The 26,550-nt window shown below is 52.5% G+C and overlaps 2 protein-coding genes across 3 annotated transcripts; one reads left to right on the top strand and one right to left on the bottom strand.

The window, feature by feature from the left end:
* Positions 1 to 18,107: 18,107 nt before the first annotated feature.
* On the bottom strand, positions 18,108 to 22,451 carry RHBG (Rh family B glycoprotein). 2 transcript variants are annotated; one of them, XR_014941251.1, is made up of 10 exons: positions 22,021 to 22,451; positions 20,954 to 21,140; positions 20,404 to 20,554; positions 20,133 to 20,280; positions 19,703 to 19,869; positions 19,363 to 19,500; positions 19,099 to 19,254; positions 18,880 to 19,001; positions 18,646 to 18,719; positions 18,108 to 18,538 (listed from the first exon to the last, which is right to left on the bottom strand). XR_014941251.1 is itself a non-coding variant. In XM_015884459.3 (10 exons), exons 1-10 carry the CDS (start codon positions 22,193 to 22,195, stop codon positions 18,479 to 18,481), a joined length of 1,356 nt encoding a protein of 451 aa, XP_015739945.2. In that variant the 5' UTR covers positions 22,196 to 22,451; the 3' UTR covers positions 18,108 to 18,478. The 2 variants fall into 2 exon arrangements, 1 of the variants encoding a protein (XP_015739945.2); XM_015884459.3 differs by having other exon boundaries at positions 19,099 to 19,232.
* Positions 22,452 to 23,415: 964 nt separating this feature from the next.
* HAPLN2 (hyaluronan and proteoglycan link protein 2) lies at positions 23,416 to 26,113 on the top strand. Its single transcript, XM_015884461.3, has 6 exons — positions 23,416 to 23,825; positions 23,908 to 24,107; positions 24,307 to 24,657; positions 24,817 to 24,933; positions 25,094 to 25,279; positions 25,367 to 26,113. Exons 2-6 carry the CDS (start codon positions 23,921 to 23,923, stop codon positions 25,648 to 25,650), a joined length of 1,125 nt encoding a protein of 374 aa, XP_015739947.2. The 5' UTR covers positions 23,416 to 23,825; positions 23,908 to 23,920; the 3' UTR covers positions 25,651 to 26,113.
* The last annotated feature ends 437 nt before the right edge of the window (positions 26,114 to 26,550 follow it).

A 26,550-nucleotide genomic window follows, 5' to 3' on the forward strand; every position in this document is an offset into this window, starting at 1 on the left:
TCCCCATTCATTTTTTTCCCCACCTTGTTGAGAAAATATTTTAAGTGAGGCTCTTTCTGAGGTGGGATATTCCTATAAATTTAGGACTGATCACGTTCAAACACTTGAAAAGGCTTTAAATCCATTGGCAACACCTGAGGTTTTTCTTCCCTTCTCCTTTTTGCCCCTTCTATTCCACATGGGGCAAAGAACAAGAAGTGGGAACTTTGATGTATTTCTCAGAGTGGGAGTGAAAAGGGAATTTCTACTCTATAATGCTAAATATTGAGATCGGATGGGAACAGAGTGTTTAAATCCCATTTATTTTCTGTACAGCTTTGGGGTGGGCAGTGTAATGCACTGGGGTTGTGCACCTCTGTTGCTTGAAGGGCATCCCAGGCTTCACCCCATGAGTGATATGGGCTTGACCAATAGGGTTTTGCAGAGGGGGCATTTAATGTGTGCTGAAGCCCCTGATAGTATTTACAGTGAGAAAACAGTGGCAAGGACATCTATACAAATCCCAATGTGGATGGGGTGTGGGATTGGGGCAGGATTGGTGCTGGTGGATGGGGTTTGGGAGGAAGATGGGGGGATTACAGCAGAGCTGGGTGTGCAGGGAGTTCTTCTTTAGTCCTTTTGATGTGTGTATTTGTGCATTGCACACCCCGTGCCAGAACTTACCCTCTACGAAACCTGTTCTGAGCGAGTGTTTTGTTAATTGGAACAATCTTACTGAAGGGAAGATGAATTAATAATAATAATAATAATAATAATAAGCAGCAGCAGCCAGCTGCCCCCAGTAGCCTCCCTATGCTTTGCCCTCCCCCCCAAATGTCATTGCTGGCTCTGCCTGGCAGCTGCTGCCCTCCTTTCCCTGCGGCGTGTGCCAGGGCAGCAGCTTTCTGCTGGCACTGGGAAACACTGGTGGGGTTGGAAGGAAGCAAACAGCTCGGGGAGGGGGGGCAGGGAGGGTTTGCAACCCGTTTAGAGTTTAGCAGTTGTGGTTGGTGAGAGTGGGGGTGAGATCTGAAGGAGGGGAGGTAGAGCCAGGCTGGTGGCACTGAGGGGAAAGGGGCTCAGAGTTGGACCCTCTGACCCGCAGGGATGGTTCTGAGGTTGGTTTGGGGCTCAGCAGAGCACCCTGAGGTGCTACAGGGTCCCATCTGCCTGGGGGTGACCGCAGTGTCCCAGTGGTGGAGCTGACTCCAGGTTCGGAGGATCCATTCTGTGCCCACCCAGAGCCCTTTGTGCCAATTCACCCTACTCGAACCCATAGCAAGGGGCGCTGGCTGAGCCTGATTTGGGACAGATCGATGGCATTAGGGCTTCTCCGAGCCATGCACACGTGCTTTGCCTTTCCCAAGGGTTGGGGGGTCACTGCGTTGTGCCTGTCCCCATCTCCCCAACCGTGGGTAGCCCATGGCTCCTGCCCTCCTGTTTGCAGAAGTTTAATAGGATTAACCATCTTAGAAGCCCTTGTGTGCTAAATCCCGTAACTACTGCTGGAACCGGAGCGCTAAGTGGGGAGGGGGGGGGGGATGGAAAACCCATGCAGGGAACATTAAACCGATCCCGATTGCAGTGCAATGTCAGGTTAAGCACCGCGCTGCTTGGAACCGCTTCGGAGCCGAATTCACACGGATTTTGGCATCACCAATTGGTGACGGGACCCGCTTGAGGTTTCGGAGCAATGCGAGTCTCATTCAAGGGGCTTCAACAGCTCAAAGGAGGGAGAAAAAAAAAGGTTGAATAGAAGTTATCAGGATCGGGACGGAATGAGAAGCACAGACAATGTTATCAGAAATTGTTTATTTATAATTAAAGGATATGTAACGTACGACTTTATCATCTTCCGAGCGATAGTATCTTTTGTTTTCTTTCTAATGGGGGGATTAGGGAGGAATGATGTGTGCCAATGGCAGACAATGAGCGATAGAGGGGAAAACAGCCCCGTCTGCTTTAGGAGAGAACAATAACGCGTTGTTGGGTTGTCGGGGTGGTTTCAAAGGTAACGGGATTCATCCCCAAATTCCCTTCCTTTGCCGTGGTGGGCTGAGGAGTCTGATTTAACACGGGGTCCAAAGCCCTGTTTGCAACGCAGCTTTGATATGAGGAAAGATAAAGGTTGAGGTGCGTACGTGAGTCTTTGGTAACGCTTTGGGGCTTATTTTCGGGGGGTAAAATGTGCCTATTTGGCTCCTTTGGAGCTAAAAGAAGGGAGGAAAAATACACCCGATCCCCCACAGTCTCAACTCAAAGCAACATTTGGGTTCTAGGGGCTTTTTTTGTATCATGTGATAGTGCCAACCTCGTGGAGAAAGCATTAAAACACAGATCTTAATTCCCAGGAATCCCAATTACGTTCTTCCTGTTTCTCCCCGGTTCCAATGCCACCCCCTCGTTGTGAAAACATAAAACACTGCATCGAATTGATACGGGCTCTGAGATTTCCCCTCTAAGATCATCAAGCTGGAAGCTCAGCTTCCTTTCCCAATCACTGGGAACCCCCTGAAAAATAATATATATATATAATTTCCCCCCAAAAAATGAGTGTTGGTGACTATAGAAACCGAGTGCTGGAGTCCAACAAGAACAGAACCCTGCGCTGCTTTTATTATGTATTAATGCAAACATCCCTCTGTCCGAGCGTGAGGCCATCACTTATCCCTTCTCTTGCAACGAGATTTCTAGGGTTGAACCCCCCCTATTTCTTCTTGCTGTTTGCACCAGCGAAGTGCGAGCTCGCCCGTGGCACCCGAAGAAACCCCAGTAATAACAATAAACAGCGATAAATACATTTACAGAGATGTTCTGTATAGAACTTGATTTCTTTCTCGTGTTTAAAACGGAGTTAAAACGCACGTGGCAGCAAAAACGATACGGCTGGAAGAGATGGGAGATATGATGCTGTCAGTGCACGTGTGTGTTTGTGTGCACATCCACGAAGCACAACGCGGCTTTGCCTTCAGCCTTAGCTTTAGGTTGTGGAATAATAACTTTCCACCTGATTGAAATACATGTATTTGTACGGTGTAAAATGTGCGATTTCGTGTCCGATTCAATCAAATCGGGGGCGAGCGAGGAAATAAAAGGACGGACTGGAAGTTAAATATCCTCTTGCGATGCTGTCTGAGAGAACCCCTCTGTTCATTAATACATAGAGATGTAAATGACAGGAGTCGTGGCTGGATGGGTCGAATAAAACCCTAAACCCAATCGTTCCTTTAATTGAGGATCGAGAGGAGGGCGAAAACTGCGCGGAGAACTTCTCTCTTTTCTCCGTTCTCAATCCCTCTGTACCACTCCGTTCCGCTCCCCATAGGGCTTCAACCCTATCCGGCTGATTACGGCGCTTTTAATTGTCATTTATATACGTATATATACATTTAATTATTACTTTATACAGCTTCAGCCACCCAAGCCTTTCTTTTTCTTTTATCCCGTGGTGTTTTTTAGCTGCTCATTCCCCCCCCCCCAAACCTTTGCTTCTCACCCCAGAATTAATGGGGTTCAGGGCTGCCCCGACGGGACCTTCTACGTTAGGATTCCTCTCCATTCAAGCTGTTCCCACAGAGGAACCCCTTATTGAGCAAAGCACAATGCAAAGCAACCCCCCCACCCCTACCCCCTCATCCCCATCCCCAAAGCGATGCTCGCTTTGGTTATTCGCAATTTATTTACGTTTAACCCCAAATTTAACAAAGATGACAGATTGCTGTTGGAGGGGGGGGGATGCAATTCAATTAATTTGTAATCTTACTTTTCATTAGAAAATGTAAGAATAATGATCACATCCAGCGAGCCGGGGGGGTGGGGTGGGATACGGGGGGGGGGGAATCATAAACGGAGATTTCCCCCCTTCCCAAATCAGATTATAAAATAAGCTGTTTTAAATTAAATTAGTCCATGAGCGCTTCATCAGGGTAACCCCAGATTACGAGCGAGGTAAAAGACGGCGTAGAAACAAATTGAACTAACGGAGGACAAGGAGTTGAGCCTTTTCAATTGCAGCCCCCCCCATAACACAGGGGTTGTGGGGCACAGGGGGGGTCTCGGGATGGTGTAGAACTGGGGTGCAACGCTATGAAGTGAGATGGGGGCCCGGCTTGCAACAGGCGACCCTGGTCTAAATATTCATAGCTCTGCCCTTATAGACAGCACCGCACTTCACTTGCGGGTGCCGAACTGTTTTCCCTCGGCTTGAAGCTCAAACCCTGCGGAAAAGAGGAACTTAAAGGGGGGGACACCCCCACATGTTGTTTCCCCCCTCCCCAAGTCCGGACACTTCGGTTCCTTTTGCCTCATTCCTGCTGGGTTCTGCGCTCCTTTGCTTTTATTTATTTCAACGTACACTGAGATTTTCCCCCCTCTTCTATAATTACTATTATTATTGTTTTATTATTATTATTAATTTCACCCCTCTCTGCTGAACGATCCCCGTCGGAACTGCTCAGCTTTGCGCTCCCGTCCGACCGACCCCGACGGGCGAAGTTGGGGGGGGGGGATTATCCCAAATAGCCCCCGATCCCTAAATCCTCTCCCGGCCAAATTTCATCTTCTTTCGTTTCTTTTTCTCCCTTCATTTCTTCACTTCAATCCATTGGAATAAAAAAAAAAGAAAAACCTCCAAATAAAACCCAACACTGCAACGAACCCAAATGATTTTTCTTCCCTCTAAAAATTGGTCCAAGTGGAATTATCGCCTCCAAAAGACAACGAAAGGGGAATTTGCTTGGGGGTAGAGGGGGGAATGCCGTGGTTTTCTGGCTCAGCTCCGTAAAGGGGGAAGTGTGAAATCTCGGCTGCCGTGAGCTCACACAATGCCGTCCTGTTGGCCGCGATTTGTCGGGTCGAAGTGGATCCCGTTAAAGCCCGTCGCTAAAAAAGCGCTTCTCCCACCTCGTACCTTCATTTAACGAACGAAAAACAACCAAAAAATATCCCCTAAAAATCCCCAGAAAACCTTTATTTTTTTATATTTTTATATTTTTATTTTTTTTTGCGTTCGGGGTGAAAAATAAATTAGAAATAATAATTAAAATAAAAGGGGTAAATTTTTGCGGCGTTGCTGTTGCTGCCACCGAGAAGCGACGTGCGTTCGTTTCTATAAGGAAACGTGAAAGAATTGAGCTGAAAACGTCGGCGTTTAGTCCCGAAAAGGACCTGGGAAAATATTGGGTTCTGCTTTAAGTTATAATGTAAAATGACTGCAAGAAAACTGCAAACTTAGGAAGGCTTTAAGGGCTGTAGATGGTGGGAACTCATTGAGCCCCATTGTGAGGCATCATTGGGGGTTTTTTTTCCCCTATTATTCTTCGGAATTCGGGCTCTTTATTGTGAACTAAATGTTTTCTTAGCGCTCTTTTATTCCCCTGGAAAGCAAACAAACAAAATAAAAAAGCCCTATTAAAGCAAGTTCAGCCCTTTTCGGGTGAAATCCCAGGTGTGAGGCTGATGGAAGAGTTTCTAAACTTGAGTTAATCGCATTCGGAACGAGTTGGGATCGAAAAGCTCTCCTATAGGGTCCAGAAGGAAAACGGGGATGGCAGTGGTGGAAATGTTCGCTATTAAAGCGAAAGGATAAAAAGTGAGATTTCACTTTCCTTAGGATTAAACAGTTTCTCTTCAACCCCCCCCCCCCTACCCCCCCTCGCCCCCTTTGCCCCCCTCCCCACTGCTCGGAGCCATTCGGAACGGTGAAGCTGTTTACATTGCAAACAGTTTTGTTTCTCATTAAAGGGGGGGGGAGGGTTTAAAATTGGTTTTGAGAACGAGCCTCAACAAAATGGGGTGATTTCTTGGGGATGCAGCTTGTGGTTTAGGGATCATCCAGGTGGAAATGGGAACCTTAGATGAGAAAGGAGTGGGGTTTTTAGCATAGCATCACAAAGAGATATTGGAAGATGGGGGGATATGGGGGGGGGATGCCAGGTGCTGTGTTGGCAGAGCTGGGTGAAGGTCTTTTTTAATGCAGGTAGGGCTCACTGCCCTCTGCTTTTGGGGTATTTTAGCCCCATTTCAGGCCACTCTGCCAGGCTTTCACTGTTGCAATGGGTAGGGAAGCTGTTGCCAGGCTTAGGTGGCTGGAGATGCATTTAGGCTGGCACAAAGGGACCCAGTACCAGCTGCAGCCATGGGAGGACTGCAGCAACGTGCCACTATTACTAGGTGTAAATATCACCGCTTCTGCACCAAAGCAAGGCAGAAAGATTGATATTATGATTTCTTATTAAATCTGGAAGGCAAAGGTGTCCTTAGAAGCCACCTCAACCCCTCATTCCCCCACCCTTACACATGGTACCAGCCACCGGCATTGTGTACAACCCTCCAGCCCCGCTTGTCCTTTTGTCAGCCCCCTTTTCTGTGTCAATCAGCTGGCTTTTGTCGGGTCCCAGACATGTTGTGTCCACACACACACACAAATATCCCTGCACAGAGCGTGGGGAGCGCGGTGCACATTCAGATCATGCGCTGCACCCTCCCGTGCACAAACGCACACATACACGGGCACACAATGCATGTTAAATTGCTGTCGCCGTTCCTCCCTCTGCCAGGAAGGATTTGGGGTTCAGGGAGCAATGGGAAGTGATGAAGGTGATGCTCAAGGTTGTGTGCTGGGTGCCTATGTGCCCCCAGGGTGGGGGGGTCCATCTGATCTTCTGGGTGCCCCTTATCCATCACACTGAGTTTTGTCCCTTGTTGCTTTTCCTTTCACTGTCGTTTTTTCTTCTGTTTTCCTCTGTGTTTCAGGAGATGAGGGTGATGTTCCCTCATGGCTCACCAAGTTGTGCATAGAAAACATATATTTTACAGCTCTGTTTTGGGCGGTGGGTGTGTAATGATTGGCTCTGAGTGACAGTGATAAGCTCAGATAAACCACAGTTTGCATCTAGGGTGACATCCCACATCTTTTTCCACTTAGACCCCTGGAACCTCTCCCTCAAAGCCACACAGGCACTATGGGGACCTCAGTTTGCTGCAGCTCAGTGGGTGATATTGGCTAAAACTCATCTTTTTCAGAGCCTCTGCCACTCACTACAGCTTTGAGGCAAAGGTGAAGACCTTCACGTGGGCTCTGCTCCTTGTGTGCCAATATAGGGCCACTTTGCAGCTGGATGCTCATAGCAAGATGCAGCAAGATGCAACCATGATGCGGCCACAACCACAAGCCACCACAGTTCTATGGCAGCCATGACAACCTCTTAATAACCACACCAATGCTTCAGCATCACCCTCAGGTCTTGGTTGATGGAAGGAGGAAGAAACAAGAGGACATAGCGTGGACACGGCCGCTCTTCCAGGACCTCCACAAAATGGCGGCAGGGCTCCCAAATGGCGGCGGGGCCCAACAGAGGGGGGAGAAAAGCACCGGCTCATTGCCAGGGCCGCTGTGCAGGGCACAATGAGTGGCACATAACGGCCCCTCGCCGCAGCCGCTGCTTCGTGCGGTGCCAGCTGGAGCCCCCTCCCTCCGCCTTGGCACGGGCAGGCGCCCAGCGATGGCGGCCTCGGAGGAGGAGGAGGAGGATTAAGGCCTCAGTTGTGTCTCCCCTCTTTCTTTCCCCCTCAGTGGCTGAGAACAGGAAACACGAACCTATCTGAGACTAATTGACTTGCAAATTAATCGTTTGTCCCTGTGCCTGATAATTAGTGCTAACGATTTTTACACCCCCCCCCCCCCCCTTTTTTTTTTTCTTTTTTCTTTTTTTTTCTATGCTTTCCTCCTCTTTCTTTTACAGGAGGCCCTTCTCCCTTTCTTCTTCTTCCCTTTCTCCTTTTCCATCCCCCCCAAGCCTCTGTTCTTCCCCAAGCCCCCCTCCCAGCTGGCCCCTGCCATGGGGTTGGGGGGATGGCTGTGGGTCTGGGGGCACCCATAGCTGTTGGTTGGCTTCCCACGCCTCGGTGCCAGCCCTACATCTGCCCACTAAAGACAATGAGCTGGGGGCTACGGCAGGGGGCTGGAGCTTTGCAATGGGCTGAGAGATGGGCAGTGGGATTGGCAGGGTTGTGGCATCACAGCATTAGTTGGGGTTGCATGCAGCTCACATTCCCAAACGTCCCAAATACGGGTAGAAAAGAATACAAAGGATTGTATGAGGTCACAACATGGGCAGCAGTGTTTGGATTTCTTGGCAAGGCTTTGTTCCAAAGCATCACCTGAACTCAGGGTGCTGTGTGAGGGATAAAGAGAGCAAAGCAGCTCTCCTAAGGCCATTTCCATGGACCACTATAGCATCTCATTGCCTGAACCTGGGAGCAGCAGGGAGAGATGTGCTCAGGGTCCAGGCTGGATGTGATTTGATTTCAATGGCTTCTTTCTGGTCAACTTTTGCTGTATATCTCATCCCCCAGTCAGACTTTACCATTGAAAACCTCGTGTGGATTTGCTACATCCTGATGCAATTCAACCCAAAGCTGCTTCTACATTGGAATTCCTGAGAAAACCCATGTTCCAAATTGCATTTGAGATGTCCTTTTGGGGTGGGGAATAGGGGAAAGAAGGGTAAACTCCCTTTTTCCCTATGCTGAGTGGGGTTTGCATGCTCACCTCCATCCCTGAGACACATCTTCCTCTGCTGCCCCACCGTAGATAATTAAATGGATCCTTTTCCATGTAGCTTGCCTCCCTGAATGCTTCTGGTGCCTGACACGATTTGTCAGCTGTATCTCTGCTATAATCCCATTTTTGCCCCCCTCTCCCTGCCCTGCTTTGTGTTCAGGACTCTCTTCCCTCTTGTCTCACAGCTCCTGCTGCTCAGCTCTTCCTTTCCCGGGTAACCCTGCTCTTCAACTTGGTGCTCATGAACTTGGCATGTTTGGTTTGATCAGAGTTAATTGCACACAAGCCCCAGCCGTCGGCACACAGGGGTTCTTTGTTCCTGCAAGAATCGCCTGCCCCATGGGGTCACAGTGGCCACGACCTGTTGTCCCCAGGGGTCACTCTGCCAGCATGCACTGTCAATTCAATCCGAGCACCGTAGCAGAGGGTGGGATGCTGCAGGTTGCTGCAGTGTGAAGGCCAAAACAGGGAGAAGGGCAGCCAGTCAGCACCTTCCTGGTAGGTAGTGGAGGCTTTGGGGTCAGCTGCATTGAAATAATGCAATGAGAACGATCATTGGGTGTTATGGGTGGGGAGATATGTTGACAGTGATGCTCAAGGTGGATTATCTCCTGCTGGATTTATATAAGAGGTCTCCTAGATTGAGTTCAGTTGTTTGTGAAGGATCCATTATTGTTTTCCAGAGCAGCTCTCAGCCCATGACCACGAATCTGGTCTGCACACTCTTGCTCACCTTTAATTAGCCCCCTATGTCCTCAGAGACCTGAACCCCTACATCCCCCCTTTCCTGAGGGGCTTTCCAAGCTGCTCAGAAGCATCCATTGAATTCTTATTGGGCTTATGTGTTCCATCCACAAGGCTTCATGGATCCCATGCTGCAAAGCCACAGTAGCAGAGGCCCAGAGCCTTTGAGTGATGAGACAAATCACTTTGCTGTCCTGCCATCCCTTGGGACAGGGGTGTCTGGCAGTGAGTGATGAAAAGAACCAGCTCCACCACAACTGAGATGGATGGAGGGTTGGAAGTACCAGCATCAGAGCACTCCAACCTTCCTCACCCCCAGCCACATCCTCCTCTACTGCTGCTTGGGAAGGAAACCTCTGCCAGGTTTCCATTTGAGTGAGCTCAAGGGATGAGTTAAGGCTCATTTTGGAGGGGCCAGGGGATGATGGCTGGTAACAGCAGAGGGCACGAGGCCCTTGGGAGCATTTCCTCAAGCAGGTGGGAATGGACCCAGAACAGCAAAAGCGGACGAGACGCTGCCTTCAGGCACTTTCCCAATCCCTCACACCTGGTACTCTGTCAATGCAACCACTTGGCTAAATGTGGGTCATTGTAGGAGGGTGCAGCCACTCGAGCAAACAAGCCTCAATTGCCCACTGATTGGGGTGTCTGAGAGCACCGTCACTGAAATTTCTGAGGGGGGAGGCATTAATAATCCCCATTCTGTCTCCGCAGCCCTTGCCCCCTTGTTATTTCCCTCTTTGTGTCTTAATTTGGCCCATTATTATTATTTTATAAAAGGGCCCTTTCTCCACCCCCTCCCTCTTGAAGATACTCCTTAGACCGATGGGAAAATGGCAAGGAATAATTATGAAAAACATCAGTGGAGAGAGGGCCATCTGAGAGGGATTAAAGGATTACAATTAAAACTCATTTTAGGGAGGTGGTGTGACATTAGCGTTTCCATTCTTCCCCCCCCCCCCCCCACCTTCCCCCACCCCTCCATCCCTAAACACCCTCCGGGCTATCTGGGTCTAAGTTGATTAAATGACAAACTCCAGCTCGGAGGGAAACAACAACAAATTAAAAATAGAGTAAAATAGGAGGGGGAGGTGGAAAGGAAAGGGGAAAATATATATATATATATATATCCTAAAAATGATTTGCAAAATTGAGGTCAATGGGAATTACTGCAAGTTCTAACAGCAGCTGGAAGCTGGGTGGACAAAGCACCTGCTGCTAATAGCAGGTTGCTGGTGATGGAATCATCTCCCCTCTTCCTAGTCCTGCATAGGGGAAGGTCTGTTTGCATCACACTGCTTTGCAGCATCAGTGCCAACCTTATAGTTGTCCATGATTCCACATCACCAGGGAGAGGGCTGGGTGCAGACCTTATGCCCATAGCCCTTATATCCCTTAGCCCAGGTTTGCATTGGGGCAGCACAGTGCAATGCAAGCATGCAAAATGCTGCTGGAGACATGGAGCCTGTGTTGCTACTGCTGTGCATTCCCTCCTGCTATGGCTGTGTGGCACACTGTGCTCTGTTCTCACTGCTTGGGTTTGCATTTGGCAGCTGCTATCTCTGCTTGGCTCGGGAGGGCTTCGTGGTGGCTCGATTTCAACAAGTAAAATGAATTATGGGATGCTTGCTGGTCACCGAGGCTGGTGGTTATGGAGTTTGTAATGGAGGATTTCCCTTTATAAAGCAAAAATGCCTATGAACCACGTGATTCGGATGACATGAGTACCTCAACCTGTGCTGGCAGCCTTGTTTGGAAGGGAGATGTGGGCTGTTGGGAGGCAGATATCCAACACCAGCTCTGTATTTTGCAGCATTTAGTGTGTTCTGGACATAGGATCTCCAAATGCAAAGACTGCAAGCATGGATCTCAACATATAAACCAAACCACCTGCAAGCACATGGGCTGGGGATCCTTTCCCTTGACATATGTCTTTCATTGGCATCAGGAGCATAGAATGGAACACCCCTGCACCCCCTGCTCTGGGTTGAACCCCCTGCCTCTTTCCTTGGCAGAGCTGGGCACCATCACGTGGCTGCACACGTGGGCACAGGGCTGTCATGTGAGGTGCCACATCGTTGTCTCATATTGTGAGGCTGCAAAAAAAGCTGAACGGAAGGGAAACTCCCCCCCCCCTTCCCCTCCCCTACACACACACACTCTGATCTGGCCTATTTTCTTTCCTATCCTTTTGTTTCTGGTTTCCGGAACTATGCAGCAAAGCAAAGCGTAGGGAGAAGAAAGAAGATGAAGAGAGCTGGCATCTGGCAGGGAAAAGAGCAAAATAGCAGAGCAGGGCCTTGGGCAGAGGTGCAAGGTGTCAACCCCCCCCCAACCCAATCCCCCCTAAACAGGGGCTACCTGGGATCTGGGTGAGCCCTGGAAGGGGCTGAGGAAGCATCTTTCTGCAGTCTCTATCCCTTATCTCTTCCTACATGAGGCAGCCTCATGCTGCATCCTTTGCAAAGCAGAATGGGGATGAGGTGGGGACCATCATTCAGCAGCACTGTGTGTTCTCCTGTGTTGTCCCATTGCAGGCAAGGTGAGAGATGCCAGACTATATTTGATTCCTGTTTATATTATTTTTCCTCCATCCCGGCCATTACAGAGGGGTCTTTGCATACAACCCCCAAATGAAGATAATGTTAATTAGGTAAATTAATTAGGATTGAGATGCACTGTTTTACCTCTGGAATAGAAAATACAGTAAACTCCATTAATTTCAGTGAGCTGTTTATTCAGCCAGGGAGGTCGCAGCAGAATAGCAGTGTCAAAGGAGCTGCCATTGCCAAGGTCCTCGTGTCCCCTCCGTGCAGCCCCAGAAAGGGAACAAAACTCTGTTGACAGCAAAGTCCCAGCAGGAGCCCTGAGCTGAAGGGGCACAGGGCAGTGAAGCAGAAAGGGTGCCAGCTTCCTGAGCACCAGGAGGGAACAGGCTGCAGTCCCCAGCATTTCAATGGGCCAAGGGGGGAAGCAATCAGGCCTTTCAGGGCTGTTCTCAGCGGTGGAAAGGGGACAATGTGCTGCTGGCAGCGGGACAGGGCACAAGGGACAAAGAGCTGCCCATGGTTGGGCACAGATCTATCCCATCTCAGGGTGCTGACAGACCCCTGGGCCAGGGGTAGAACTGTGTGTCTCTCTATCTTCTTTATGTTATCCTTTGGGATGCATGTGATGCAAACCTCTACCAGCAAGCAAGAGACTGAGCCCCTCTCTTGCATTGCTTTTTACTCTCTGCACCCCAGAAGCCTGTAATCAGCAAAGCTCAACCCATACCCACTCTCCCAGCTGCACCATAGCTCAGCCCAGACCCTTGCAATGAGATGGGTGGGTTTAGGATTCTGCTGCCATTGTGGGGTGTTTTTTTGCACCTGGATGTGCTCATTGCATATCCAGCAGCCCTTCACCAGCGTTGCCCACAGCTCCATCTCCCGTCAGCATCTCCCTGCTTGCTTGCAGGGTATTGCATCCTGGGAATCTCCTTCCCTAGAATGCCTTCACCCCGACCCGATGGTGCACACAACCATCACACTGACCCCCCCCTCCTCCTCCTGCTGACCAGAGTGAGGATGAAAGCAACCCTTTCCCCCCCCCCCTTTCTTTCATTCTTTCATTCTTTCTTCCTTTCTTTCTTTTTAATGGCGTTTCATTAGCCTCCAAATCAGACAGGCTAAACAATGGCGTTCTGTCAGCGATGGGCTTTCGTGCTGATTTCATCTCCTCTCTCATCCGTATGCAAACCAGGCTCCAGCAGGCTTTGGCCATGCCATGGAAACCGAGGTGCAGACCCGGAATGGGGGGTTCTCGGAGTGAGAAATCTCCTGTTCTCTCTTTCCCATTTGCATAATGCAACTTTTCTTCCTGCAGACACTGAGGCGCTTTTGTTTATAGAGGAGGCGAGGGAAAGGAGGGTGCTGAGGCTGATGGAGGGGGGGGGCGGGGGAAGGCAGAGCTCACCAAAGGAGAGTGTGTGGAGAAAGGCACGGGGAGACTGGGAGGGAATAAATATGAGGATGGGAAATGGGGGCTGCACTCAGGCTTCCCCCCCCATTCCATGCCATAGGGATATGGGTGCTTCTTAGGCCAAAGGATGGGGGGGGGGGTTGTGTTGAATTGAAGCTCCCAGATGGAGTTGGCCAAAGCTCAGTGTGAAATGCTGTAATGAGCTTCAAAGCGGTGCTGGTGGAACCTAAAGAAGTGGAGACCTTAGTGGGGTACCTTCCCCAAAGGGAGGGTGGCCAAGTAAAACAGGGTGTGTGTGTTTGGGGGTTTGATAGAGGTGGAGCCAGACAAAACTCCATCTTTTCTCCCTTGATATGCAGCAAACTGCACAGGGATGCAGGGATAGATCCAAAAGTCCCATCCCCATCATTCCCACTTCATGAGAGCAGCTCCAGCCACACACCTCTCCCTCTGCAAATCAGCATTGCAGGCCTGTTGCAAATGGCTTTGAGATCTGATTGCAGAGGCAAAGAGCTGCTCTGATGGGTCTCAGTGTCCCCAATGTCTCCATATCCTTGTGAAGGAGCCCTGTCTGCTACTCGTTTAATAATAACTACAATAACAGCGGTGCAATGTGTTAATCGGGCAGCAGATAACAGACGCGAAATCTGCAGCTCAAAGTATTTTTGGGATCTGTAAAAAAAATCCCTGCGAACGATTTCGAAACGAGGTGGTGCAGATGGTAAAAAGCAAGGATTGTATTTTAGGGATATTTTAGGGTTTAGCCTCAAAGTGGAGTCACTCTGTTTTTAAGGCAGTTTGGTGCAAAATGAGCTCAGACAATGGGAGCAAGTCCTGCTGGTGTTGGAGAAACGAGGCTGATGGTCTGAGGATGGACATGGGACACCCCACCAGACCCAGCAAAGCTGCCAGCAGGAGCCGTGGTGACGTGGGTGCAGATTTAACCTGGAATTGATTCAAGCCCCACCAAGGCAATTTGTGCATTAGGTTCACACTACTCCATTCCCTTCAAAGATCATCTCAGCTGATCCACCTAAAGGCAAATATTCAGTGTTTTCTGTGGGCAGGAGATCATGAGGGTGCATCTGCCATTACCTCTTACCCAGGAGCTCCTGAAATGGGCTGATTCCATCCCCATTTGGTTCAGTGCAGTTGTCTGACCCCCAGGCTGCAAGAACTTCTTTGGGGCTCCATTTATGCTTGCTGTTCAGCTCTGACAAGCAGATTTGCTTGCATGCAAAGGGCTGTGGTCATTCTCTTCTTGCAAGGAAAGCATCTGCACAGCCAGGATGCAAACAGGTTGCTCAACCCAGCCCAAGGAGGATGCATCCCAAATGATCCTTATTCATTGGTTATGGGGTGAGGATAACCCCATAACCTGAGTGTCTGAGTGCATTGGGGCAGTGACATGGGGGAAAGCAATGTGTTGTTAAACCATTGTGCATGGGAGCAGGGTGAGTGATCCTGCATGGGGTCCAAACCTGCTGGGATGCACTGGACTCTGCTGGAGCAGGGAGTGGGCTCCCAGCATCGCTTCCACCCCTGGTCCACTGGTCATGCCAATTTGTCACCAAGCTGGGATTTCAATTAAACCCCCAAAGGAAGGGTCAGGGGTTATGCAAACACAGAATCAGAGGCCACTCGCCTGGAGGGCTTCCCTGGGGCTGCTCCTGCTGGCCCCTCTCTTTACACAGCCCAGATTGACCCGGGGCTGAGTGCCTGCATTGTTCCCCACGCTCCATTCAAGAGCCCGTTTGTCAATAAAATTGACCTCTCTGCTCCTGGTGATGCTGCCTCCTCCTCCTCCTCTTCCTCCCTAACCCTGCAGCTCAGCCACAGTGGATCTGACAGTGCCCTCCATGGTCCTCACACCCTGGATGTGCCCTGCATGTGCCAGGAGCAGGGAGCAGAAAGCAGCACTGCTGGGTGCTGCAATAACCCCACTTCTTTGCACTGCCCTTGGGTCTCTCGCATTTGACCAAATCCATTTGGCAACTTCCAGCTGGTGGCCTTGAAAGCATCATCATAAACACCAGCATCATTCGTCCTCATTTGGTTTTCCTTTCACAACCATTCCCTGCTATTCCCATGAGCATCCCATGATGGTTTGGCTGCTCCTTGCTGCCTGCAAAGACTCAAAGGTATTTTGCTTCAGGTCTCATTTCCCCCCCTCCCAACAACATCTTCCCATGCCAACTGCTGCCTATGGACACACCTACCCCAGCACCCTCCTGCATTGCGATGCACCTCAAGGCTCCCCGTGGGTTTGGACCATAGGATGATAGCTGCTAATTTTGCCAGGCTACATGGTGAAAGCAGCAATGCTTGAACCTGTGATCAGATTCAACTATGAGATAAAGATGCATTGCAGTGCGAGTGGCAATTAGTGTGGGTAAAGAGCCCCTTAGTGACTGTCCCTTACATAACACCTTTGTTCCCAGCCCTTCGCTTTACATCCAGTTTGCAAATAAACTTGACTCCCAGTTTTTGCTGGGGCCTCAATTCCCTCTTGATTTTAGTTTCTTCTCCGTTGGAGCTGGCAAAGAACAAGTTGATTGTTTGCTGTACTGCCCAGGCACCCTGGAGCAGGCACTGCAGCCACCCATGCTCTGGGTGCCAACGATTTTAATTGCTGTGCCCCCAATGCCAGTGCCCAGAAAGCCTCATTATGCTGCTAGCAATGATTAGCGTCCTGCAAACGGAGCTTTGTGATTGCAAGGGTCAAAGCTGAGGATGCTTATGTAGGGGGGCAGCTTGGCAGCAAGGCTGGGGTCTGCCCCATGAGTTTGGGGGTCATGGAGGGGATGTGCAGGACCCACGTTCAATGTATGACCTCAACCATCCCATGTCTGGCCTATGGGTCTGGAAGGAGTTGGGATTTGGATTTAAGTTATGTTTAAAGTCCTTTCCAACCCACACCATTCTGAATCTGTGACTTGAACTCAATGGGGCACAGTGGTGGCTCAGAGTGCTCACACCTGGGGAATGGCAGACATGGTGCTGCTGTGTGTTCCTATGGCACAGCGATGCCACATGGCCATCAGAGCTGTCAGGCATTGCTCTTTGTTTGAAGCAAGGATGCTTGGGCCCCTGTGCCTCTCTGAGCCTCCCTGCTCCCATCTGGTGCCCATTATCAGACGTGTGCACCAGCCCTGTCTGACGAGGAGCTTTACAGGTGTCGCTCAGATAACAATTCACACTCTAACGAAGGTGGGAAAGATGATTAGCTGGCTTTCTATCAAGCAGAACACAGCATCAGCTGCTCCTGAGGGGGAGGCAGTAGGGGCTGTGGATGTGTAAGGACACATATACCAGCAACATTGCAAGCCTGGGCTTTGTCTTGCTTCTAATTCCAGTGCACTCGCGGGCACCTCTTTGTGTGCCTTAGTTTCCCCAGCTGTAGCAGAGCTGTGGTTATTGCTTTTCCTTGAGCAACACCCTCCAAGCAGCTGATTGAGCACAGGAAAAAAGAGAGGAGGTGATGGAGGCAGAGCCCTCAGCAGCTGAGCTGCCAATGTGAAGGGCAAGGTGCTGGCAGAGCCAGAGCTCCCAGGGGATAGAGCTGGGAACAGGGGGTGCAAATGGGAGCTAAATGGTGAATGATAAATAGGTTTTTCTGGGCTGTCCACTGTGCTGGGTGCATCCCCTATGGATGGGTTATGGGGGGTCATGGGGGTGGGAAACTGAGGCATGGAGGAGCTTTGGATTCTGTCACTGTGCTCAGGGCCTGCAAAGCATTAAGGCACGGAGCTGAGCTTGTGTCCCACTGGGTGCCACCATCGCAGCGCCCATCTGCACCCCAGTGCCGTGGCAGAGCCAACGCTGCCTCTCGCTCCGGGATTATCCGCTCAGCCACGCCATCTGTTCACCAAACTGCCATCATTATGTTCAACTTGGGAAGAAAACGGCCCCTACAGAGAAGCAATTTGTTCACTGACGAAACCTTTCAGGCTCTCCGCCGTCCCCACCGACCCTCGCCGCCATGTAGGATGGCTCTGCACTTGCATTGCTTAAACAGTCTGAGGGGAGAGAGGTGTGTGAGAGAGGCATGGGGAGGGTGCAGGGCTCCCTAATCCGATTATAGGGCATAAGAACCTTCAGAGGGCTGAGGAGGAAGAGGAGGGAGTTGCACTCCATGCCCAACCCCAGCCCTGGGGGTCTTGCAATGATCTCACTGGAGGGGCTTTTCTTCCCCTCGCAGTGGGTTGCTTTTGGGGAGGAGATCAAAAGGGAAAGGGGCTGCCTAGGAAAGTGGAATTGGGGGGTGGAATGAGTGGGGTTAGGGGCTGCAGGCTGGAGCCCAATGCACTTTTGCCTCCTATGGGTCATGAGAAGCATCTTCCCCATGGAGCAGAGCCTGGAGTGGGATTAGGATGGACCAGGAGCAGAACAACCAACATTTTCTCCATCATATCTAAAAGGAATTAAAGAGCCCCATCTAAGAGCCCCATCCAGGTCAGCCTGGAACCAAATAGTTGGTTTGTTGTTGGGTTTTTTTCCCCCATCTCATTTCAGATCTCAGTGTATTTTCAGTGCGGTGCCAACCAGGACCACGGGGCATCCTTCTCTTAAGGGGACTGAATGACACTTTGCTGCTTTGGAATAGGGATTCTCCTGGTGCAAGGTGCTGGATGGGAGAAGGGAGGTCACCTGCATGCAGGGGACCAGGCTGTCACCAAGACCTGGCCCCGGGCTATGGCACCCTCTGGTGGCTGAGATAAAGGAGGGGTCAGAGCTAAGCATTAAATCCATGGCTCAAATGGGGACCCTGTGGCTCCCCAGAGCTGTGGAAGGGATCCTGGGGGCTTTGCTTTCTTCCCTGGCAAACCGTGTGTGAATTCACAGGCAAACCCTGATGTTACAAAAGAAGACAGAGGTGTTTTAATGACGGTGGGCAAAAGGATCCATAGGAAAAAGTCTCTGCTGTTTGCCCTTCAGCTCAGTACGCCCCTTCCCAGCACAGCACCCTAAAGAAAAGCCCTCCCTGCAGCTCTTCCCTATGTCAGGTGGAGAACATGAAGGCACAGAGCAGAGCAGCACCTCTCAACCAAGCAAGGTCTGGATCTGCACCAAGCCAGGCTGTCCCTTGTTCCCACAGCAAGAACCTGAATGACTTCAGCATCTCTTCATCGTCCATCCCAATTTGCCTTGGGAACCTCATGGAGATGAGCCCGGTTGGGAACGTGGAGCTGCAGGCACTGCCTGGAACTCACCACGCTGTAGGGGTTGTCAAACGATGGTGCCTCGCTCCTCTCTGCCCGCCTGGTGGTCACATCCATCCTCATCCACCTGCACCAGCACAGAGAGGGGTGGATTGACTCAGGGGTGAAGCAGGACATAAAGCTGCCTCCCACCCGGGAGTAAGGAGGGTTTCCCCTCCGAATACCCCTCTTTACCTCCCGTAGGGCTTTGCTCTCTATCTCGTTCCTCTCGGGGGGAGTCCTCAGCATCTTCGTTCTCAGGAGGGCACCTGGAGATGCGGAGAATCCTCTTGAGCTCGCACCGAGCTTCCCCTGCCATCTAGCGGCCCCAAGGCCGAGCTACGCTTCGTGGGCTCCATCTCATCGCTTTTGGTGGCTTCATTGGGTTTTTTGGGGGGGTTTTTAATTATGCACGGGGTTGAAACTCACCCGTGATGCCTCCCCCGAAGGCAGCCAGCAGCAGGGTGACGACGAGCCCCAATAGCTGCCATTGTGCCTGCTCAGCCGTCGTGCGGCTGCCGTCGGCTACTAATGGGAAGACGAGCTCCAGCCTGCGGGGAACGAGGCCGTGGGGCTCAGCTCGTGGCCACGGGGGGGCACCGGAGTAGCCCCTATATCGGAGCAGCCCCCTGTGCCGGCTCTTCTCACCTGTCACCGAATACATCCGCCGTGGCCAACGATGCCAGCAGCGTCCCCAAGAAGGTACCAAGGATCCCCGGCAGCCCATGGACGTTGTGCACTCCACAAGTGTCCTCGGTTTTCAGCCTGGATCGCAGGATGGGCTGGGGGATGCATGGAGAGGAGCTGGTTTGGGGTGGGGGGAGTGCTCGCCCCCACTGTTCTGGTTGAGATAGGAATGCAGCCCCCCCTGGCTCCAAAGGTGTAGGACCTTAGTGCTACAAGGGGACTCACCGAGAGGAACCTGGAGCTGAGAAGGGAAAGCTGGCTGGCCAGGAAACCTGCTGTGAGGGCCCCAAAGGGGGTGGACAGCATCTCCCCTGCCATCCCCATCACGGCTGCGCTGGCCAAGGTGGCATTTTGAAGCTGGGCCTGAATGGAGCAGCACAGAGGGGTTGTCCTCATGGAGAACATCAGCATGGGGTTGAAGTTTAGGCTTCCATAGGGATCAAGCTGGGTTTTATCCAACCCAAGAAAGCAAACCAGCATCCCCTTGTGTTCCCTTGGACAACATCATGCTTCCTGTCCCTATAGGATGGACAAGGGCTTGGCTTTGTCTCAGGGGAGGACCTACCACCTGCAGTGTGCCCTCCTCATACAGGATGGGCCAGAGGATGACGGTGGCCAGGGTGCTTGCTGCCAGGGAGAAGTAAAGGTTCAGCACAGCCCAGGGCTCGGCGCTGTCTTGGGTTGTAGTTGCTGAGGCAAAGCTGGGCCAGAAGATCCACAGGCAAATGGTTCCTGTGGGAGGAGAATGGGCACGTGTGGGCCCTCGAGGGGAAGAACCTCTTCTTGCTAATGCCAGAGATGCACAAAGGGATAATGGCCACAATGTGAACAGCTTGGGCTGGACAGAAGGGATCCCCATAAAGGTGGAGAATCTCCATCCTTGGAAGTCTGCAGACCTCAGCTGTATAGTGGCATGACTGCGTGTCCTAGCATTGGTAGCAGTCCTTGCCACACCGTTCCTATGATTCTGGTGTTGTAGGGCTCAAGCTCCATACCAACCACAGCAAAGACATCGGGCTGGTGCCCCACATCCTGCTGCTCTTTCTTCTTTTCCTTGTGGGGCCGGTGCAAGACGCGTGAAACCATCAAGCCAAAATAAGCACCAAAAGTGTGGATGGTCAAGGAGCCTCCACTGTCGCTTACCTGGCAAGTACAGAAAGCACCGTGCAGGGCAGGGTATGGGATCTGTGTATGGCTGAGGCAGGTCTTGATGTCAGGAGCCAAAACAGAGACCCCTGACTATTCCCTTTCTGGGGGGTGACTCACCATCAGGAAGCTCCGCAGGATGTATTCATTGCAAGCAAATAGGGGCACCTCCAGGAGAGACATCAGCAGCATCTGGATGGGATTCACCCTGCCCAGAACAGCCCCGATGGAGATGAGGATGGCTGCGGTGCAGAAGTCAGCACTGACCATGCTGGGAAGGAGAGGTAAGGCACTGAAATGGATCCACTACTGCAAGGGCAGGCAATGGGGAGAGTGAATGGGCTGGAGCTGAGCCTGTGTCCTGTATGTTGTGCCCTACAACCCAAACCCTGCATCTCAAACCCAGCCCTGCACCCTGAGCTCCACACCTTGCTCCTGTAAGTTGAATGGGCAGCCTGAATCTTGCTGGGTCAGTGGCAAGGAGACAGCATGGCTTGGGCAAATGGGTCTCAGTGTTCCCCTAAACACTTGGCTGATGCTCAGCTATCAGCATGGTCCTCACAGCCCTCCTCCAGAGCAGAGCAATGTGTTTTACAGAGGAGGGAGCCAGTGTGCAAGGGATGGAGCTGAGCTGTGAAGCATCAGAGCAGCAGCACCATTCCTGCCTTACCTCTGTGTGCTCACATAAATCTTGCTGTTCTGGGAGAAGTAAAAGAGCCCCTGGGCCAGTATGGCCCACTGGATGGTGAAGGCCACGATGAGGAGGCTGCCAGCCACGCTGCCCACCCCATAGCGGCTGAGGAAGGCCAGTAGGAAGCCAAAGCCAAGGAGAGCTCGAAGGTGGGCATCCCGGAACCCTGGTAGGAAGCAGAGGGGGCTATGAGACACCAACTGGGTTTGGGTGACAGTGACCCCCCACCAGATAACTTGGGGTCTAACAAGTTTTGGGGTGTTGGAGCCATCAGCTGATGGCAATTAGCGTTCTCTACCTGCATGCCCCAGCACAGCAAGGAACTGTGTCACCTCCCAGCAGCATTTCCCACAACACCGACCCTACACATGCAGCAGTCCCCATAGATGCACATGCTTTGCCCCACAGCCTGGAAGCTTTTGGGATCGGCTCATGCAAACCTGACCACACCACTAACGCTGACACAGGGGTGTTTGGAGATATTACTCTGCTGCTCTGCAAACATCAGGGGTACATGGGGACCCAATGTGCATGGCAAGCAGTGCCAATGCCCCACACCTGGCAGTGATACCAAGCAGAGGACCCACATCCTGCACTGGGACGATCTTCCCTTTGCATAGCAGGGACAGGTGAGTCAGCACATAGGTGCGGGTATGTGGGCGGAACTGGAAGAACTGGCCCACACCTGGCCAACCACACTGGTGTTTGCATGGAGAGGGAGGGGTCCAAGAGGGGCTGAGCCCCCCCTTACAATAGCTGGGGGTAGGGTCGGGGTGGATGGTACCGTGGAAGGGGCTCGATGCCAATCTCCGGGTGCTGCCAACCCCAATGGGTGAAGTTTGCAGCCCCCTCAGTGCCAAGAGAACCTGGTCTAAGGGGGGGGGGGGGCATGGCAGGCTTTCACTTCTCATGGTCCCCATGTCTGCCCATGCTCTCTTTTAGGGGTCATGAGCACAGCAACTTCGTGCACCCATATGCTAGGAGAGTGGGGCAGGCAGAGCTGCACCCTGTGCCCACCCCCTCTCCCATGGGGACAGGGTACTCACGGGGGTACCCCAAAGTCGGGCTGGGGTCTTTCTGGTTGCAGCTTGGCTCAGTGGAGCAGAGTTTGGAGCTCTCCGGGTTATACCGGACAAAGGTGGCGAAGAGGACGATGGTGAGAAGCTGGAGGAAGAAACACAGCCCAGAGAGGTGCAGCCTTGCAGCAGCACGCTCAGCCATGCTGCGGAGCTGCCTGCAAAGTCTGTTTGCAAACCACGCCTGCAAGGCCAATCCTGCCCGGAAAAAAACACAGGAAAATGAGGGCAAGAAGCAACCTGGAGCTGCTGGCAAAGTGGGGTTGCCCTTGGGATTGGGAAGCTGCAGCAAAGCCTTTCTTTTGCTTTTCTTTTCTTTGCTGGAGTTGTTTGTCCTGCACCGAGAAGGAAGAGGAAGAGAAAGGAGTTGACAAGTTAAGTATGGCCATTAAGGGGAAGTGGCTGAGGTGCTTTGTTGGTTCAGCCAAGCTGTGATCTCATGCTGCCCAAATAAAAGGGGGGGGTGAAGGGGGGACGGATGCCGGGTAGGGATGAGTCAGGGCTGATTTTGGGTGTAGCTGCTGCTTTCATGTGGGAAAAATGCAACCACCAGGAAGCCTGACCACTGTGCTGCAGCGCTAGGAAACCTTGAGCTGGGCATTGCTGGGAGAGCTCAGGGTCTGTTTTGGGTACAGACCCTTGGGATAGATGGAGAGGAGCATCTTCTGTTGCTTTTTAGCCTGTTCTGAAGTAGCAGATCCCTGTTCCCTTCTTGCTCACAGTGGTTTGAAGTGGGGGCCCTTGGGAGCCTGCAGGGTGATTGCATTGACCAAAATGGGGCTTGGAGCAAGGGGAGCCTCCTAGAACAGGATGCACAGTTCTGTTTCCCATCCGGGTGCTGTTTTTTGCACTGTGCATGCCAAGATCGCTGTGTCCTCTGCTGGACAGACAGACAGACGGACTCTTGTCTGTGTTTGTGTGCGATGAGCTTCCTCCAGTCCTGGAGATGCACCCTGGGGGAGGGAGCTGATAAGGGAACCCAGAACACAGCCTCATTGTGTGGCCTTGTTTTGCTGCCTGCACCATCCCAACCCCAAAGTGACAGCGGTGAAGCTTCTGCCGTGGCTTTGCAATGGGAAGGATGAGGCTCGGGGGGGGGGTGTCAGTGTGGGGAGACCCCCCCCAGTGCTCTCCCACATCATGTCATCAGCAGCCCCAGAGCCAGAGACTCCATGCAGGGAGCGTGGGTTTGATCAGAATCAATGGCTATAGGAGCAAAGAGCAGAATCTAATGGGGAGCAGCACCGAGGGGCTCTTTGCCTACAACAGGGGGGTGAGGAGCCCTGCATGGTGCTGACATTTTCCCTGCATTCCCTTACTCTTGTGGCCTGTGAATAAAGGCACGCTTGTTAGCTGGCGAGAGCTGTGTTTTGCCGAGCAGAACAATACAGAGAAAGATGCCCACAATGGGAAATTGTGCTTCCTCCTCCCCTGTGCGTTCCTCGGGGAGGTGTTAAAAAAAAAAAGAGAAAAGAAGAAAAAAAAGGAGAAGAAAACGGGAAGAGACACAGGGCAAGGAGTGAGAGCACAGAGAGCACAGCCAACACTAACCATGGGAGCAGGACGTGGGACCCTGCCCTAGGGTGGTGATGGTGACGGTGACAGCAGTGTTGGCAGGACCCAGCTGGGAGCACCCCCCGTCCTTGTGCCCCATGTCCCCTCTTCTCAGCAGCATCACAGTGCAGGTTTGAGCTTTCCAGGTCTGAGATGGGGCGGCTGTGACAGAGCCAGGACGCAGGCGGTGGTGGATGAGCTCAGCAATTCCACTGTGGACGGTAAGAAGTGATGGGGACTGATGGTGGTGGTGGGAGAGGGGGCTGCTTTTGCCCCTCTCAGATTAATATGTTCATTTTACAGGGCAAACATTGAGATGGTTGCTCTCCAAGTCCCTGCTGCATCCCCCGGTCTGTCCTGCTGCATGGCCCTGACCCCTTCACTCCCCCCAGGCTTTCTACAGTCCTTAGCTCTAAAGATGCATCGGGTTCTGCTTGCATCCCTCTGGCTCCTGGCAGCATCTCCAACCTCCAGCATCTTCCAGAAGCCAACAGGAAGCCCTGGTAGGGAGCAGAGATGGGGACAGGACACTGCAGCTTGGGGATGGCATTGGGAGGTTTGGGCAGGGGCTGGGTTGAGCATCCTGTAGGCTGCAGCATCAGGGAAATGAATGGGGAAGGGTTTTGAATACCAGGGTGGTGGGGAGGTGCTGAGGGTCAATGGGGCTTTGGGAGTGCCTTAAGGTGACCTGGTGCCCCACAGCCACCCCACGCCTGCAATACCTGCTGGAACCCCTGCACACCGCAGTGCACACGCAGCGGGGTGCCACAGCCACGCTGCCCTGCGTGCTACGCGCCCTGCCCCGCAACTACCGGGTGAAATGGAGCAAGGTGGAGCCAACCAACTATGGGGAAAACGTGATCATCATCACCAACGGGCTGTACCACAAGAACTATGGGCCGCTGAGCCCCCGCGTGCGCCTGCGGCACAGCCACCGCTATGACGCCTCGCTCACCATCACCGACGTGACCTTGGAGGATGAAGGACGCTACCGCTGCCAGCTGGTCAATGGGCTGGAGGATGAGAGCGTCTCACTCACACTGCACCTGGAGGGTGAGGGATGTGGGGAAGGTGGGGAGGCTCCAATGGGTCCCCATTGCAAAGCTGCTTGCTCCAGACCCCTGCTCAACACCAAGTCTATGGAGTAAGAAGCCAAACCTGCATGGTGAGAGCGTTTCCTTCACCTTCCATCCCTCTGTCCCTGTCCTACAGGTGTTGTCTTCCCCTACCAGCCCAGCAATGGGCGCTACAGATTCAACTACCATGAAGCCAAGCGTGCATGTGAGCAGCAGGATGCCCGGCTTGCCACCTACCAGCAGCTCTACAAAGGTACCACCCTGCAGCATCTCAAATCCTCCCTCTGCCCCAAACCTGCCTTGCTGGCAGCGATGATGCTGAGGCGATCAGGCTCCCTCCTAGGCTGCCATCCCCATCCTTCCCATGCCCCACTTTGTCCCTATGGGATTCTGAGGTTCTGCCCATCCTGCAGCTTGGATGGAGGGCCTGGACTGGTGCAACGCAGGCTGGGTGCTGGATGGCACCGTGCATTACCCCATCATCAACTCACGGGAGCCATGCGGTGGCCGCCTCCTGCTGCCAGGCATCCGTAGCTATGGGGCTAAGGACAAGCAGCGGGACCACTTCGATGCCTTCTGCTTCACCTCTGCACTGCAAGGTACCTCCAGCATCCCCCAGCCCTGTGAGGTGACACTGGGGCTGCTCAGGGAGTCATCACCCTCCATTAATTCCCACCCATCTCCAGGTGAGGTCTATTTCATCCGAGGCCACCTGAGCTTCAAAGAAGCCGGGCAAGCGTGTCGCAACCACGGTGCTACCATTGCCAAAGTGGGGCAGCTCTACTCAGCGTGGAAGTTTTTGGGGTTGGATCGCTGTGACGGAGGATGGCTGGCAGATGGAAGTGTGAGATACCCCATCACCACCCCCCGGCAGCGCTGTGGGGGTCTGCCAGAGCCTGGTGTCCGCAGCTTTGGCTTCCCCAGCAAGGAGCTGAGGATCTATGGCACCTATTGCTTCACAGGGACATAGGAGGGGTGGGCAGAGGCAAAGGGGTGGCACCAGCTCTTGGCACCTGAGTGGAGAGCTCGAGGTGGGACAGGGGTCTCTGGGGCATGTTGGGTGGTGCTTGCATCCTCTGATCTTCAGTAATGAGGCTGAATTTGGGGGAATTTGTGCATCCCCTCTGATGGGGCTGAATTTGGGTTGTGCATTTAATGGAGTTGATCCCTGCACTCAGAGTTTTGTAGGCATTCAAGGCTTGATGGAGAATCCAGAGCCATTTTCATGCCGGGAATTGAGGAGGTCTGGTCCAGCCCCCGGTGGGCACAGCAGGCTCCCTGAGCCCCCCAACTTCAATGCGCCCCTGGCCCAGGCCTCGCTTCCTACAGCCATGCAGACTTTGGCTGGTGCAGGCTTGCTGGAGAGCCAGGCATTAACGAGTGTGACTAATGGAGTTTCTCTTTCTCAATTAATAAAGCGACAGTAAAGCTGCCTCTGGGACTGCCTGGCCTATCAGTGAGAGGGGGGTTTGCCAAGGACTCAAGCACTCCCCCCTCAATGTCCTGGTGTTATCAGCGTCCCTGACCCTGTACTTGGGGGTTTCTGTGTTTGTGATACAGACAGTGTTTGTGTTTGGGATGCTCCTCCTTATGTCTGGGCAGCCATTGCTGTGCCCAGGCTGTTCCAGCATCAACCTGGTCCCCATTGTGCACCCCCCACTCCCAGTTTTGAGGCTGTGTACCTCCCACCCATGTGCTTGCTGGCACACCACTCAGCACCATCCAATTCCTTGCTTTCATCCCACAGAAGCATGGAAAGGGCTTGGGATTCATGCACCCAGGAGTGTGGCCTGTGTTCCCATCCCCATCCCACTGTCCCACTGCAAAAGGGGGGAGGCAGCAGCTTGAGGTGATGCTGCCATGTCCAAGT

The sequence above is a fragment of the Coturnix japonica genome, unplaced genomic scaffold (genome assembly GCF_054131305.1).
Source record: "Coturnix japonica strain WE unplaced genomic scaffold, WE-NBRP24 Scf062, whole genome shotgun sequence".
Taxonomy (NCBI): domain Eukaryota; kingdom Metazoa; phylum Chordata; class Aves; order Galliformes; family Phasianidae; genus Coturnix; species Coturnix japonica.

What these genes read in the sequence shown, in the direction of transcription:
- HAPLN2 (XM_015884461.3), top strand. Translation starts at nt 23,921, where the DNA reads ATGGTTGCTCTCCAAGTCCCTGCTGCATCCCCCGGTCTGTCCTGCTGC. An exon ending in GAAGCCAACAGGAAGCCCTG is followed by an intron (nt 24,108 to 24,306) that starts GTAGGGAGCAGA and finishes GGTGCCCCACAG; the next exon opens with CCACCCCACGCCTGCAATAC. An exon ending in CTTCACCTCTGCACTGCAAG is followed by an intron (nt 25,280 to 25,366) that starts GTACCTCCAGCA and finishes ACCCATCTCCAG; the next exon opens with GTGAGGTCTATTTCATCCGA.
- RHBG (XM_015884459.3), bottom strand. Translation starts at nt 22,195, where the DNA reads ATGGCTGAGCGTGCTGCTGCAAGGCTGCACCTCTCTGGGCTGTGTTTC. An exon ending in CGATGTCTTTGCTGTGGTTG is followed by an intron (nt 19,870 to 20,132) that starts GTATGGAGCTTG and finishes CTCCTCCCACAG; the next exon opens with GAACCATTTGCCTGTGGATC. An exon ending in CTTCGGGGGAGGCATCACGG is followed by an intron (nt 18,720 to 18,879) that starts GTGAGTTTCAAC and finishes CCGCATCTCCAG; the next exon opens with GTGCCCTCCTGAGAACGAAG.